This window comes from Mauremys mutica, chromosome 15 (genome assembly GCF_020497125.1).
Source record: "Mauremys mutica isolate MM-2020 ecotype Southern chromosome 15, ASM2049712v1, whole genome shotgun sequence".
In the NCBI taxonomy this organism is placed as follows: Eukaryota; Metazoa; Chordata; order Testudines; family Geoemydidae; genus Mauremys; species Mauremys mutica.
Genome location: NC_059086.1, coordinates 3,050,994 through 3,066,093, shown reverse-complemented (window position 1 = coordinate 3,066,093; position 15,100 = coordinate 3,050,994). Strand labels below are relative to the sequence as shown.

Here is a 15,100-nt window from a genome sequence, read left to right as displayed (position 1 = left end):
TTGGCTGAGGCTTCCAGACAATACTAAAGTAATTATAATTTAGTTACTGTCCTCCTCTGATCCCTGAAGGAGGGGCACCTCTCCTCTGAAAAGTGCCCCATTTTCAGCGCTTGACTGCTTTCCGGAGAGCACAGTATCAGGCCCTAGTCCACGAGAGTCGGCATCTACGTCTCCTGTCTTCCAAAGGGACATGTTACTTCTCATGCTTCCAGCATACAACACTGCATTAGGGAAGGGGACAACCGATCTACGGGATCCTGCAAGGATCTTTACAACAGGGACTTCAGGCAGAGTCCAGTGACACGAACGGGATTACATTCCGAGATCCCCAAACACTACTGAGCACTGACAGCTTTATTCTGGGATCGTAAAATGGCATCTCTAGCACCCAGCCCCACTGCTTGTGGGGTTCAAAGAACCATCTCCCTTAGAGCTGCCATTCGAGGACTCAGTACCTCATGGCAACTTAGCTCTTGGGGCTCCACTTTGATGGATGAGGTAGCAGGGTGTGGCTGGTAATTGACTAGTCCCTATCCTTTGCTGCAGCAAAACGGGCTACACAGGCCTCTGAGGAAGAGGATGACAGCTAACCCGACTGCATTCGCTTCCGGGACTGGCTAGGGGACTATTTAAACAGACACAGCTTCTGCTGAAAGTAAAGCTTCTGTCAGTGTCTAAGCTGCTGATCAGGAATTTGCAATGAGGCTGACAAACACCTGGGCCCTCACCCGGGATGGTGACAAAGGACAAGACCAAATATCAGCCCAGCTGTGGAGGAGCCAGCCAGCTTGTTGGAAGCTTGAGCCATCAGACAAACTGACGGACAGCACGTGCCTTCTCCGCCAGGTTTTGGAGACTTGCAGTAGCCCCAGCTGTCTACATTTGACTGGCAGAAGAAAGGAACCTAAATTTTCTCCTGGCTCACATCCAGCCCCCCCCCCCCCCCCAGATAACAAAGTGAGGGAAATATAATCAGAACTTTTTCCATTTGCTCCTCCCCACCCAAACTGCCAGCTTCCACTTGAGCCCTCTCCCCAATCCAGAGAACAGCTGTTTTAAACCACAGATATTCCAGATACTAGAAGGGGTCTGCAGCATGCGGAGCATCTCACTGTTGCTGCCCTCAACCCCAGAGCTGGCTGCATTTCAGCAGTGCTGTGCACAGCATGCAAAGCTGTTTTAGGACGAGGGAACGCTAGGGACTAGGGTCTCTGTTGTCCAAGCAGTCGAGGACCAGCGTGGGGGGAGGCTGGTGTACTTGAGCTCCTGTGAACTGGCAGGACGCAGCAAGGCCCCAGTAAGGAAAGTTACTACAGGTAACAGAAAATCCACTTCACAGTGCTGAGGACCAAGGGGCAAGTTAGTCATCATGGAGGCCAGTTCCGCCACGGAAACAGAGCCCAAATCATCTAGCAGCTTGTCTGCCCCAACCCATGCCAGCTTCTCCAGAGGAGGTGGAGTTTAATAGCTACTTACAGGAAGCTTCAGTGCCAGTCAGATACCACTTTGGCACAACACTGCCGTTTAACTGCCGCACCCTTAAAGCAGCATTTCAGCTATCCTGCACCCACCCGTCAGCACCGCTCCAAAAAGACTCCCTGCCTGATGCATCAGTCCTGTTCCTCACCACCCCAGGGTCCCCCGTCTCTGCCCATAGGGACCTCAGCACCATATGGATCCATTCTACGAATTCAGTTATTGCAACCACGTTTTTAAGAAGGGAAAAGCAAAACCAGCTTGAGTAGCTGCAAGCACCGCTCCCAAAGACAGAGCAAGCCCCTTTCTCCCCTTAATGCTCCGCGTGGTATTCTCCCAGCCTGGGCGATGAGAACATTCCTTCTCATACGGAGAGGGGATTACTGTATTTTCTATGGAATCAGATGCAGCTGCCATATTGGAAGGCTCGGAGGGTTAGCCGTCACGTTTAGCCATCTGGCTAGAGAGGGGAGACAAATGCCTGAGCAAACCGTAAACAAGCCACGGTGTCTGCGTCAAAGGGCACGGCCTCTGAGGAAGAGGACGACAGCTAACCCGACTGCATTCGCTTCCGGGACTGGCTAGGGAACCATTTAAACAGACACAGCTTCTGCTGAAAGTAAAGCTTCTGTCAGTGTCTAAACTTCACCCGGTCCCATCTGAAAACGCCTGCACAAAACCACAAAGCTGCCAAGAATAGCACTGCCTATGCATTCGGGGACCTGTCAGCTTTAATCCAGGGGCCAAGCACACCTGGAGTGCTCATTCAGCGTTCAAAACACAGGACAAATGTTTTCCTGGCCTTGCCTGTGGTGAGGAGTTGAGTACAGAGCAGTAGCTTCTATTCTTAAACTACTCCCACGCGCACACACCCAGTGCCCAGAGAGTTGTTTGGAAACACGGCCAAGCTGCAGTACAGTACAACGGCTCCATAATGCTGGCAGCTGGACGGGACAAAGTGACTTGTACCATTCCTAGGGCCATTTCATCTCCAGACCTCAAAACGACCAAAAGGATCAGTTTCCCTATTCTAGAAATGGGGGGCTGAGTGCCAAGTGACTTGCCCAAGGAGTGACATGCAGTCAGTGGTACAGAATCAGAATTCAGATCTCCCAACCCCTGCTGGGGTTCAGGCCTCCGTCTCCTGGGCCATGCTATCAGAGCCAGAGGAGCAACTGTTTTCTGCCATTCAGTCTGCTTTAAAAGGCTACTCGAGCTTTCCTCTGCCAGATCTAGCTCGCCCTCCCTCACCCACTCCTTGGCCTCAGAAAGAGGTGGCTACCTTCAGTCCAGGACTCGTGGATGGAGGCTTTCTGCCTGAACTTCTCAGCCAAGTGGTCCAGTCGCTCTAGCCTCCTGATCTCGTTCAGCAGCCATTCTTCATAGCCTTTCTCCGCCTGTTCCAAGTGCTGCCAGCCATTATTAATGTCCTGCGGGGTGAGCACAGGAAATAAGGCATTAAGAGCAAGAAAGGGCTGTGTCAGACTGCCAGCAAGATTATGAAGCACCTAAGGGGAATCTCAACGATGGGAAATATATTTGGGGGACAAATATTTAACGGGCTCTTCAGTCTAGCAGAGAAAGATCTAACAGTCCAATGGCTGGGAGCTGAAGCTGGACAAATTCAGATGTACATTTTTAACAGTACGAGTAATTAACCATCACTGACAAGTTTTAAATCAAGACGGGCTGTTTTTCTAAAAGATCTGCTCTAGGAATTATTTTGGGGCAGTTCTCTGTGTGTTATACAGGGGGTCAGACTAGATGATCACAATGGATTCATCTGGCCTTAGAATCTATGAATGGCCCATACTTCCAGGGTGACAGCATCAGGTTTTCCCTTTCCCATACTGGATGTTAACACCATCTCTGTTATATTATTAGCTTTTTGCATGCCATACGCATGTGTATATGTAATAACCAACCCTAGGGAGACTGGCAGCTCAGCAACACCACTAGCCATTGGCGGAAGTTAAATGCCACAAAATATTCGCTACCAGGAAGAAAAGAGCGTACGCATCCCTGGCACATACCGCTGAGAAATGGGGCTCAGACCTCACTGCCTAGGGCAAGGGCTCTCAACCTTTCTTTCTTTCTCAGGCTTCAGCTGCAGCCCCAGGGGTTTCAGTCCCATGTGGTGGGGCTTTGGCTTCCTGCCCTGGGTCCGGCGAGTCTAACACCGGCCCTGCTTGGCGGCCCCCCCGGAAACCTGCTCACGGACTGCAGGGGGCCCCAGACCTGTGGCTGAGAACCACTGGCTTAGGGTACGACTACATGGTGAAAGCAGTGCCAGAGCTAGCCCCTTCGAGCTCGCCTGAATCCGACTAGCAGAGCTAACGAGGAGAGCGAGCAGAGTCTGCACTCAGGGCATATGCTGGGATTGTTCTACTTGTGCCGCAGCTCATGCTGTGCTGTCTTCACTACCATTAGCCACACTAGCAGGATTCACACTAGCTCGGGTGGGCTAACCCATCCACACACAGTCCTTGCCGTGCCGACGTACAGGCAAGGAGCATGCAGTAAGGTCGGTTACGCTGCAGGCCTTGCGGAGACACTAGGCTCTGAACTAGTAGCTGATGCACACAAAGGGAATCGCTGACTGCTGAGGGCCCTGGCTTACCCCCCTGCACTCCCATGAAGGGTTTTGTAGGTGTGAGCGCCCTCCATCTTCCAGCATGAGCACACAAGTCCTCCTCCTCCAGGCACTCGGGTTAGCACTGCCAGGAAGTGTGCAGACTACGGAGGGACCACCCACCAGGAGTCCAACACTTGGCTGCAGTGCCCCGCAAGCAGGTCGCCCAAGAAGAAGTCGCTTCTGGACTGTTAATAGGAGCTCGTAAGCGGACTCAAGGCAGCTTTCGGTACAGACCGCTCCCTCCTCAGCTCTGCTCACTCCGCTGCGCTCAAGGCCTCGCTCTGCTTTGCTCTTCCCGGCCCTCAGTGCCTCAGACAAACCCCGTTACTCACCGAGACCATCTTGCCCTCCGAGGGCATGAAGGCAGGCCTGTTGCTCAGCCGGAGTTTAGTCTGCAAGGTGTTGAAGTTGATCTCCAGCTGACACTTCTCCTGCACTTTGGGAGGTTTATGGATGCGCCTGTAGTCACGGAAATCTTCCAGTTTCTGCTGCATCTCTTGAATGGTCTTCTGTGGGTGGCGGTCCTCCAGCCAGGGGATGGTGCGTTTAATCCACTCCAGCAGCTGCGGGGTGAGCAGACTCAGGTTAAGCGGACCATGAGGAGCAGCAGCAAGGTACCTGTCACTGGCCCTTCCAGGGGGAAGTCGCAGCCAGGCTGGGGAATGTACCAACGGACACAGAATGTGCCAGGGAGCCACAATTCTCCGGCTATTGACATCCCTGATCTCTCACATCCCAAAAGCGTAGGCCACCCTCCACAATAAACCGCCAGGCTCCCTGCCGGCCTCCAGCTCAGCGCTCCCCTCCACTCAGGGGAGTGACCAGAAGGCAGGGGGACTCACATCAGATGCCAGTTTCTCATAGTCCTCCATCAGGTGCTCGTTCTCCTGGTTCACAGCCAGCACTTTGCAAATCCGGTTCGCTGCTGTCTCAGCCTGGGGGGAGGCAAAAGGGGGGGGGGGGGATTTTAGAGCCATTTGCAGCAGAGCAGCAAGGACAATGCATGAAAGGAGAAGCCAGCAATGTTACGATCTGTCCAGCCCCCACACAGAGGAAAGGAAAGCCACTCTGAAGCCCGACCAGTCCCCTCAGAGGGACTTGCTGCCGGGTTTAATCAGCACTTGCCATGTCATGTGGAAGATTTACCCTGAGGCCTCACCAGCTAAAAGATGCCCCTTGCATAACTCGCCATGACAGTGCAACTCGCCCACCAGGGAGGCTCCCGTAGCTCCGGCTCCCACAGCCCAGACCAGCATTGCCTGTGCTAGTGGGACTAATTGGGAAGTAGGTTCCTGGGCTGCCCCGGTGTGTTTTGCCAACACCAGATCTTTCCTCCAGCGGCTGAGGCTCGTGGCTTCCAAACGTCTGCTCCACAGAGCAGGGAGCCTCCAACGGCGCTTGGGAATTCTGGCTCGGATGGATCCAACCGATCAAAGCTTTTTTCCAAGCTCAGCATAAGCAGGTGATATCTGAATGGCTATCGGCCAGAGCCTCTCCACTGCCTTGAGGGGAAGATTAAACCCTCTGCATGTTCATGTGCACTGAGCACCGCACAGCACCCCAGTCAGACTGTGCCCATTTTACAGACTGGGAAACAGAAGCGACATGCCACTGAGACTGGGGCAAAGCAAGGAGTAAGACCTAGATCTCAGGACTGCTCCTCATGTGCCTGTATCTCCAAGGCCACCCATCCCCAGAGCCTTGTGAAAGCCCAGCTTGCTAGCTACCGGAATGAGGATCTGCCCATCACCACAAGACTCTGGCGCCAGCCTACAGCAATTCTGAAAGTGTCTCTGACATGGCACCTTCCCACTGCTACGCCCAGATCCCCTCCCCAGCATCTGAGACTCCCATATCTTCCCATAGGCACCGCACCTGGCTCTCTGGTTTATAAGAATGGAGCACATGGTCGGCTGCACCCTAAAACGATACAAGACCAGATTGCTGCATTCTCACTTGGAGTGTTAACTGGCTGGACTAATGCAGAGTTCGTAAACTAGTATTTTACCAAGTGTGTTTGTGGTAGTGTCAGAATCTCTCCACTTTGTGTATTCCACTCCTTATTCAACACCCGTTGACTCCTCATGCTTAAACTCAGGATTTAGCTCCAGAATTCGCTATTTGTCAAGGCACTCAGCATTTCAGCCGCTGCATTCTGGGTTACTGTCTTCCTAGAACTATGGCACTGAGGCCATAAGCATCCACATGGTTATCAATCGTTTCTCTTTGTCAATGAGAACAAGCCCCAGTTCCCTGACTGAGATTTCACTGGAGCCTTCAGTACTGTACACACGCCTTCCTTCTGCAAGGCAGGTGGGGAAAGGTGAAATTCCTCTGTGGATTAGATAGGAGAGTGGGCTACGTGGATGCAAAGAAGGAAAGTCAAGAGATCAAGTACCTTGTAGGCAGCACAGAAAGAGTCCAAGAGGAGGAGTTGAAAGCCAGACATCAACAGAAATAGTGAAGAGGGTCTATAGGAGGATGGGGAGAGGAAAACAGAGCTGGGGAAACGAATTGCCGAAAAGACTAGACAGCAGAAAGTTTGATTCCCGTTAGCAACAAAACAAGCGACAAGCAGTCTGGACTCTCCTCCTCACACTGCTGGGTACCACTTAACCGTATTAGACATGCTCACATGCAGCACACATCCGTGGCCACCTCAGACTTGGGACTGGAATTAGAGCACGACACACAAGAACACTGGAAAAACCACCGCATGCTACGGGAAGCTAATAAATACCAGCTGATGCAGAGAACATGCCAGCTGTGCTGCTAGAGATTGGGATCAGACAAAGAACAATAAAACACACTGGCCAGGCCAGAATTTCACACATTACATCCACCCAGGGAGCGCCTGGGAGAAGTGCTAGCTAATACACGCAAGGTCAGACTTTAATAGAAACATTTCAGTCTGGATGGAATACGTATCCAGTACGTGTTTCTCAAACATTGGCTATAAAAGTTTTACACTTTACTAACCAAGTTAATCCTGATCTTTAATAATCACATCCTACAGCTGAACAGGATCTAGCGCTGACAAACGTATGCAGCATGTGAAAAATGTTAGGTCAGACTCCTAGATCTGCTCTAGGAATTATTATAGGGAAGTTTAGGGCAGGGGTGGGCAAACTTTTTGGCCAGAGGGCTCTCTGGGGTGGGGCCAGAAATGAGTTCAGGGTGTGGGAGGGGGCTCCGGGCTGGGACAGGCGGTTGGGGGGTGGAAGAAAGGGCCGGCTGGGGATGCGGGCTCTGGGGTGGGACTGTGGATGAGGGGTTGGGGTGCAGGAGGGTGCTCTGCGCTGGAGGAGTTGAGGGCAGGAGGGGGCTCCGGGCTGGGACAGGCGGTTGGGGGGTGGGAGAAAGGGCCGGCTGGGGATGCGGGCTCTGGGGTGGGACTGTGGATGAGGGGTTGTGGGTGCAGGAGGGTGTTCTGCGCTGGAGGAGTTGAGGGCAGGAGGGGGATCTGGGCTGGGGCAGGGAGTGGTGGGGGGGCTCAGGGGTGCAGGCTCCAGGCAGTGCTTACCATGGTTCCTGGCCAATGGGAGCTGCGGGGGCGGCGTGTGGAGCCCCCGGGCTGCCCTTATGCGTAGGAGCTGGAGCGGGGGCATTCCACTGCGTCCAGGAGCCGCGCAGAGTGGGGCAAGCCCCCAACCCCACTCCCCGGCTGGAACGCCAGAGCGGGACAAGCTCCGGACCTGCTCCCCAGCAGGAGCTCAAGGGCCAGATACTGCCCCCAGGCCGTAGTCTGCCCACCCCTGTTCTATGGCCTGTGTGACAGGTCGGACGAGATGGTCACAAAGGTCCCTTCTGGCCTCAGACTCTATGAACCGTAAAACATCAGTCATCGGAGTGCCTGTGGCTGAGGTAATTTACTGATCAGGTGCAGCTCTGCCCTTCTGCCTTCAGCTTTGTTAAACTGCTTCAGAACTCACAGGCAGTCAAGATGCAGCTATTCCTCTTTGCATAAAACAGCCCTCGTAAGCATCCCCAGCTCATCCCTACACTATACAACAGATTAGCTCAGTATCTGTACTATGGGCAACTCACTTCCTAACAAAGGGAACAGCCATTCGAATCCAGAATGCATTGCAAGGAAGCCAGGATGCCTACAGGACACGAGAACGGTTAGGCTACTAGTGTGCTTTGACCACTGCCCAGCCCGCTGACTAATACTGTCACTGTTCCCTTGTACTCCGCCAGGTGTCCGTATTCATCCATTGTCTCAGGCTGTCAGCAATTCGGGGCGCAGCCTTTCACTTTTGTTCTGTGTTTCTAAGTGCCCAGCACAATGGGACTCTTACGAACTAGGGGAACAAGTAATAAAGGAAGCTACTCCCCATCTTTGGTCCAAGAACTTGGGCAGGTGTAGCACACCTGGTGCCTCGCATTTGAAATGGAACGTGTCTAGTTCTGCCTGAGCCCCGGTCGGACCCTCAGAGCCTGCTGCTCTGTTCCCCTGTACGGCATGTAATCATTCACACCAGCGAAAAGGCGGGAGGAAACGCTACCAAGCTAGAATAGTGCCATTTTACATGGGCGTAATGGCCAGGCACCTAATCTGCACTTGGCTCTCCGTTACTGATGGCAGACCGGAGACTAGTTTCAGCCTTGCTCCAATAATGGTTTAACAAGTAAAACTTGGTTCAGTAGCATCAGAAGACCCCAGTGGTGCTGGCTCCTGTACAAGCCTATAGGGCAACCATGGTCCCTGCCCCAAAGAGTTTGCTCAACAGTTCTCCTTAAAACTCAAAGCCGGACAGACACCCGTGGTCTGCAGCAAGGCATCCAAATGGCTCATTTATCCCCTGAAGCCCAGTTAGCACTAAAATGGCATTTAAAGTGAATCAGCAATTAAAGATGCATCTCAAACGTCCAAACTACAGCAGCTACACAAGCAACTGAAGACAATCCGACTGACCTGGATTTGTGCTCTAAATGCGAACAAAAGACGCAAGCATTTAGTGTGGTAAGGGAAGGAAGGGAAAAAACCACAGTTTAAGAACACGAAAAGCGGAAGCAGCACAGAAATTCCTGCTTGTAATCTAGTTTCAGATCTTAGTCAGCAGAGTCCCAGCAAGAGTGTAACCATAGTAGATTTGATATTAACAGAGGGGCTTGATTCCGAGAACCAGAGGTGTAATGACTTACCCCAATCGAGATGATAGTGAGTCAGGACAATGCTAGAAAGATTTTCCAGAGAGCGTAAGTCCCATTTCCAAAAATGACTTAGGCACTTGGGAGACAGTCTGTTTGAAAGTTAACAGGCACGTCGGGGCCTCAGAACCAAGTCACTTTTGAAAATGGGACTTAGATGCTCTTGAAAATAGTATGATAGTAAAAGTCATCTAGTGGCAGAATGTAGCTGCCACTGAAGAATGTTAGTCCCAATCAGTTGTCTACATAAAGAGCCATGTTGGTTTCAGAGAATATCTGTCCTTTCCCCTACAATAGCAGAGGGTAACAGCAAGGCTAACCTATTATGGATTTGGGCATTGTCAGGTATGCTCCTCAAAGAGCTGAGTGTTTAAGCAATGTCTGGATTGACAGAACTCTAACAAGTCTGTTTTCCTAAACCTAACCTTCCTAGTGATATTCTCCACTGCCAAAGGAACACAACCACCCCAAAACAGCAATATCTAAGATGAAATGGGGCTGAGAAGGATATTCTAGCTAAACGAGGGAAACCAGCACTTAACAGAAATGCTGATGCCAATCTCACTTGGCACGACTTTTGCTGCAGAGCCTAGTATGAGAGGCATATTAACAGCAGCGATAAGGGTTCTGGATAAGAATTGTAACTGCACATGAGACACAGCTCAGGAAGGGGACGAGAACGCAAACAGGATATGCACTAGGTTAAACTGTCATCACCAAGACTTTCAAATGATTTTGGTGCTGCTGCTATCCTCCGCGCCAATCAACTGACAGCAGTGCCATCTGCACAGACATGGCATTTTCATGGGAAATGAAAAGCCTAATGCAGAATCAAATTTGATTAAGTCAGCGGCGTCATCCAGATTTGTGCTCATTATGCCAGTGATCCAAGAGTCCCGCTGCGATCATAAATACTTGGGTGCTAATTTCAGCTGAGCACTCTGTCAGCTACCTCCCTGCATCACAATAGCCACTGGGGGGCTGTTATTTGGGCACTTAATTATGCCTCTTCCCCACATCCCCAGCTGGAATAGTTTTTTGAGTTTCTATTGGGCCAGCAGTTTGAGTTTAGACATCTTTGTATCAAGCGTGTTAAAGGAGCCTCAGCCAGGGGATTATGGCAAGCAGCCCTGCAACTCCCATGGCTTGCCATAATGTAGCCAGCTCACTCCCCTCCAGCTCCATAAGATGTTACTGTGAAGATCTCCCATCTAACACCAGTGTTTGGAGGACAGTGAAAGGATCAATTAAAAACGGAGTGATTGCTTCTCCTCTCACCCCCGCTGGCTGCTGGAAGCAGTGACCCTTCAGTGGGCAGCGCTACGTACAATGTACCAACCACCCCAGATTTGTATTATTGCCAGGGGCTACGTTTTTGTTTCTCCACCAGTCTCAGTGGCCAGTGATCATTCCAGCCGTTTTCACTCAGCACATTTCTCATAAGCCCTTAATGTGTAACAAGCCTCAGTGAGTTGCTCAGTGTGCAAGCTTAGTGGCAGCTGAACCAGACAAGACATGCGTAGAAGCAGAAGCAATTCCACCTGCCAAAAGCTCACCTTTTGAGCCCCCGAGAAAGCATGGTAGAAGCAGGAAACGTATGTCATGATAGCCTTCTCATCGGGCCTGAGAGTGCCTACAATATCTGCGCAGAAAGAAAGGGAGGAGAGTGAAGAGAGCAGCGTGGGAACCTCCCAGCCCCTCTGGCATGCAGCTGAGGGGGAACAAGCGCTTGCTTCAGACTGGAATCCAAACCTAAGCTGGAGCGTGACTCAGCCAAATGGGCTGTTTTGCTGCTTTAAATCTTTTCCACTCAGTTCAGAGCTCCTGTCCCTTAAAGTCTGAGACTCTCCCAAGACGACTATAGCTCCACTCCGCTAGCAGCCCTTGAGCTGAGACACTGGCTGTCAGTCTTGGGATTCAGCTTCTTGGTTGGAAAGTTGATTTCTCCTACTGTTTATTGCTACATAGTTTCCCCCTCATTAATGAGATGCCCCAGTCACCTACTCTATACATTTTATTTTTCTGGTCCCTCTAGTGTTACATAATAGCTGGAGCCACGGAAGCTGGACAGCTCCCTGAGCACGTATGAACTAGCTGAGATTTGCTTTCCAGTCAGCAAGAGACCACTGCCATCTGCAAGAAAAACCGGGTCAGTGTAGGAGGCCGCAGTTCGAAGAGTTATAGCGAGATGGACACAGCTGCCTCCGGTACCTTCTGCGCGCCAGAAAATGCATGGTAGAAGCTGGATACATAGGTCATGATGGCCTTCTCATCAGGGCGAGCTGTGTTGACAATGTCTGCAAGCGAACAATAAGTGTTAATGCCCTCGCGGGGAGAGCCTGGTTTCACACTGAGTCAGACTTGATGGCCAAGGCACATCCTGCGCATCATCTCAAGAAACCTGCCGCTCTTCACCATTCTGTAGTCCTGTAGATAAGCAGCTCTCTAAAAAAAGAAGTGCCAGAATATCTGGGTGGGCAGAAGAGGCCATCAAAACTATCCTGGATATACTACAGAACGTGAAAGATAAGCTTGTCAACCAAGACTGAACACAAGCCATTTGCAGCTACTGGTACTGAATGAATCGTTTTATCTAGGGCAGCTGCTATGGTTTCTGTGACTGTTTTAAAAAGAGAATGTTGGCCCCAGGATTTAGTGGTGGAGACAGTCTAGTGAGATTATCACCACACAAAATAGGAACTGGGGTGCACTTTTATCCAAAGTAACCAACACATGGTTCCTCAATTCTGGTCTCACTTCTCGTTCAGTTCACACTATGGCCCTATGCAGGAAAGGTCACTACATTTTGTGAGCATTACATTTACAAATGGGAATGAATAGCTAGAAGTGGCCAAGGTATCAGAGGGCCATTAGTTCCAGTTGGGACAGCTTCACTGCTAGTGAAAATAGAGTATGGCAGGATGCATTTGACAACAAATTTCTGATCCATCATGTGTTTACAAAGCTGCATGATTAGCCTTATGTGGCCTTGCAAAGACAAGCCTAGTCATGGAAAGGGTGGGAGATGTGAACGCTGTATGGAAGGCCAGTTCTGACTTCTAAACACAAGCCAGGCTGGTTGCCCTGTCAGATCAGACCACCTGAGGCCCAGTCCTATGTGACGCAGCAATGGAGGAAATGCACCTTCCTCTTGCCTTGACAAGCAAGTTGTTCATGGGACTGGGTCATCTCCACTGCAATGGCAGAAGCTTCCACTGACCGAGGTGGTTACTGCAGCGAGTGTCTGGAAAGCTTACCCTCGGCATCCAACATCTTGGGGATGTCCAGGTATTTCTCGGCCACCTCAAAGGCGTTGTTCAGGTTCGTCACAGGATCATCCTGGGAAAAGGACAGTTGTAAAAAGGGGTTATGACCCTGAGTCACTGGAAGCTCCCTCTAACACAGATGGCACTGCTGCCCCAAGGGCTGCTCAGCAGGCTGCCTAACACCTTCCCCCTTTCCTCTTGAAGGCAGACTTGCTGAAGCATTCATGTCTAACCTTTTCCACCAATCACCCAAATGTTCCTCAGTCACCTGCTCCCATTAGACGGCCATTCCCTGCCAGACTCCAATTCCTGTCTCACTGAGCGGAACAGAGACTACCGTGTGACAGGAAGATCTTTGCAAATCCTGCCTTCTAGCATGGAATTCATATTCTAATAAGACACACAGCTAGCAGCTACAAGGGGGGGGGGGTCAGAGTTTAAGTGGGACACATGTTTCCCTGGAGTGTGTCAGGCAGCACAGAACTTGGCTTCTGAAGAGAAGATAACATGGCCACTACAGAGATGTACCTTTCTGAGCTTGTCGTATTCAATGAGCTCTGGTCTGTGTCTGTGGATCAAGGCATTGAACGCAAGACCATCCTTCCAGCTACAAAAAAGATCAGAGAGTTAGATGGCTTTGGTGTATGGGGTTAAATACATGTATCTGTATAATACACTACAGAAAATGATCACCAATACACACTAGAGTCCAACAGATTTTTTTTTCAGTTCACCTTGATTTAATGCCTCTAGAAGTAGCAGGACTGATTACTATGCACAGTTAACTGCATGCTTCCTTTAGATGGGCATTTCAGGTCTTCGACCCCCAGGATCTCCTGAGAATAACAGCCCAGATAAGAGGCAGCAATGGCTGGAATTGCAGATTTAAACGAGAGCAAAACATGCATGAATGTGGGGGTTTTGTTCCGGCCACGCTGCGCTAAAAGCATCACTTCCCTAATAGCAGGCCCATTGAATATTTCATGGAGATGCCTCTGAGGCCAAGGGAATGGGCTATTTCTTGCTGTCTTCAAGACACGCAGCACTGCCTGCCAACACGGAGAGCTCTTTCTGAAGCGTGTAAAGGAGCAGACAGAGTCGAGCACTCGCTAAGAGGGAGTCTGACAAGCAGTTACCTGATGTGGAAATTTTGTACATTGACGTTCTTGTAGGGCGCCGTCTTCCTCTGACACCACAACAGCAGGCCTTCTTTGGCAGAGGTCTCTGCAAAAGGCACAGGGCAATTAAGGGACTGTGCCCAGGAGCGTGTCTCTCCAGGTAGAGTTTTAAACCAAGAACATGAGACGAGAGTGCAACAGATGACTGAGACTTATCCACAGACGGTAAAGGGTGCAACCTGCCCTGTTTAATGTTAGTGTTACAACATGTGCCTGAGTCACAAGCCAACCTGGTCAAAACCATGCAAGTCAAGTCCTGCAATTCATATTCAGGGAGATCTCAGTTTATTTTCCATCGTGGTTGTCTCCAACTAGGAAGGACAGTCTCCAGTTGGTGTGTTGAGTCAGGACAGCTGCAAGTATGGGGTAAAAAGCTCATCTTCCTTCTATTACCACTAGGTGGTTGGAGGGACTATCCCAAAATCCGGATCAGCACAGGGGAAGAACAGTGTAGAAAAGAACACCGACGACCCACCCCGCAGTCCCAGATTCACATGGATCAGGTATTTAGCACTTACGGACAACAGAGCAAGTGAAGTAGAAGCACAGTAAGTGATTTACTGGAACAGACAGCTGTGCAAAAAGTGTGCATTGGAAACGTGACTTGCAGATGCATGAGCTGTCCTGGATTACCATAAAACTGCATCAATTCACTGCACCAGTTTTATCTTCCCCATCGTACATTCTTTGTGCTGTAGTTACACAGATCCCTCTAATGTGCTGGAGAGCAATGAAGCAGAAGACAAGGACACAGCTTGCACACGCCTGGCTCTTACCTTCCACCGAAATGTCCTGAATGGCAAATCGAAGGATAATTGTCCAGATCATGCCCAATGTCATCTTTGCATTGCCATCTACAATCTCTGAAAGCAAAAGAGGAGAGAAGAACATTGACATTAAACTCACCAGGAATGGAGGAAAACCTCGTTTTCTTACATACAGACATCAGCAAACAACTTCCAGGTGCAAGCAAGCTAGGAGAAGGATTTCAAGAGGTGCTACAGTAAATAGCCATTAACACCTAGTCCAGCTGAATGCCAAATACTAAGCCAATTGCACTGTCCGCACATCCAGAAAGAGTTTATTGCGTTCTGATTCAAACACTTCAGGATTTTAAGTTCTGGTGTGTCCTTAACCAGTTTACATTTTACTCTATAGAGGACAGAGGGACAACACTTCAATAAAGGATATATGGAGGCTAATCTTTTCATTCAAAGTTGGAGCTCACATCTGAGGACGCAAAACTCTGAAGGACAAATAAGGAGCAGTGAGAGAAGGCCTCCAGTTTGCATTCTGATACTAGACAGTGGAGCAGAGGTACCAGACCAGTGTTCAAAGTTTCACTAGCAACACTCGTGGGGTTTCTGGAATCCAGACTTTAGACTGTGTCT

At 50.4% G+C, this 15,100-nt stretch overlaps 1 protein-coding gene across 3 annotated transcripts in view; it reads right to left on the bottom strand.

The window, feature by feature from the left end:
- The window catches only part of ACTN4 (actinin alpha 4), a 78,539-nt gene that overhangs the window by 15,379 nt on the left and 48,060 nt on the right, over positions 1-15,100 (bottom strand). For 2 of the 3 annotated variants that reach the window (XM_044989259.1, XM_044989258.1), the window contains exons 4-11: positions 14,486-14,572; positions 13,668-13,755; positions 13,060-13,138; positions 12,523-12,604; positions 10,822-10,907; positions 4,954-5,046; positions 4,444-4,674; positions 2,759-2,906 (exon numbers count right to left, since the gene is read on the bottom strand). In XM_044989259.1, the coding sequence (XP_044845194.1) occupies positions 2,759-2,906; positions 4,444-4,674; positions 4,954-5,046; positions 10,822-10,907; positions 12,523-12,604; positions 13,060-13,138; positions 13,668-13,755; positions 14,486-14,572 (894 nt within the window). Of the gene's footprint in view, positions 1-2,758; positions 2,907-4,443; positions 4,675-4,953; positions 5,047-10,821; positions 10,908-11,476; positions 11,563-12,522; positions 12,605-13,059; positions 13,139-13,667; positions 13,756-14,485; positions 14,573-15,100 lie in introns of all 3 variants that reach the window. The other variant, XM_044989257.1, reaches the window with a different exon arrangement.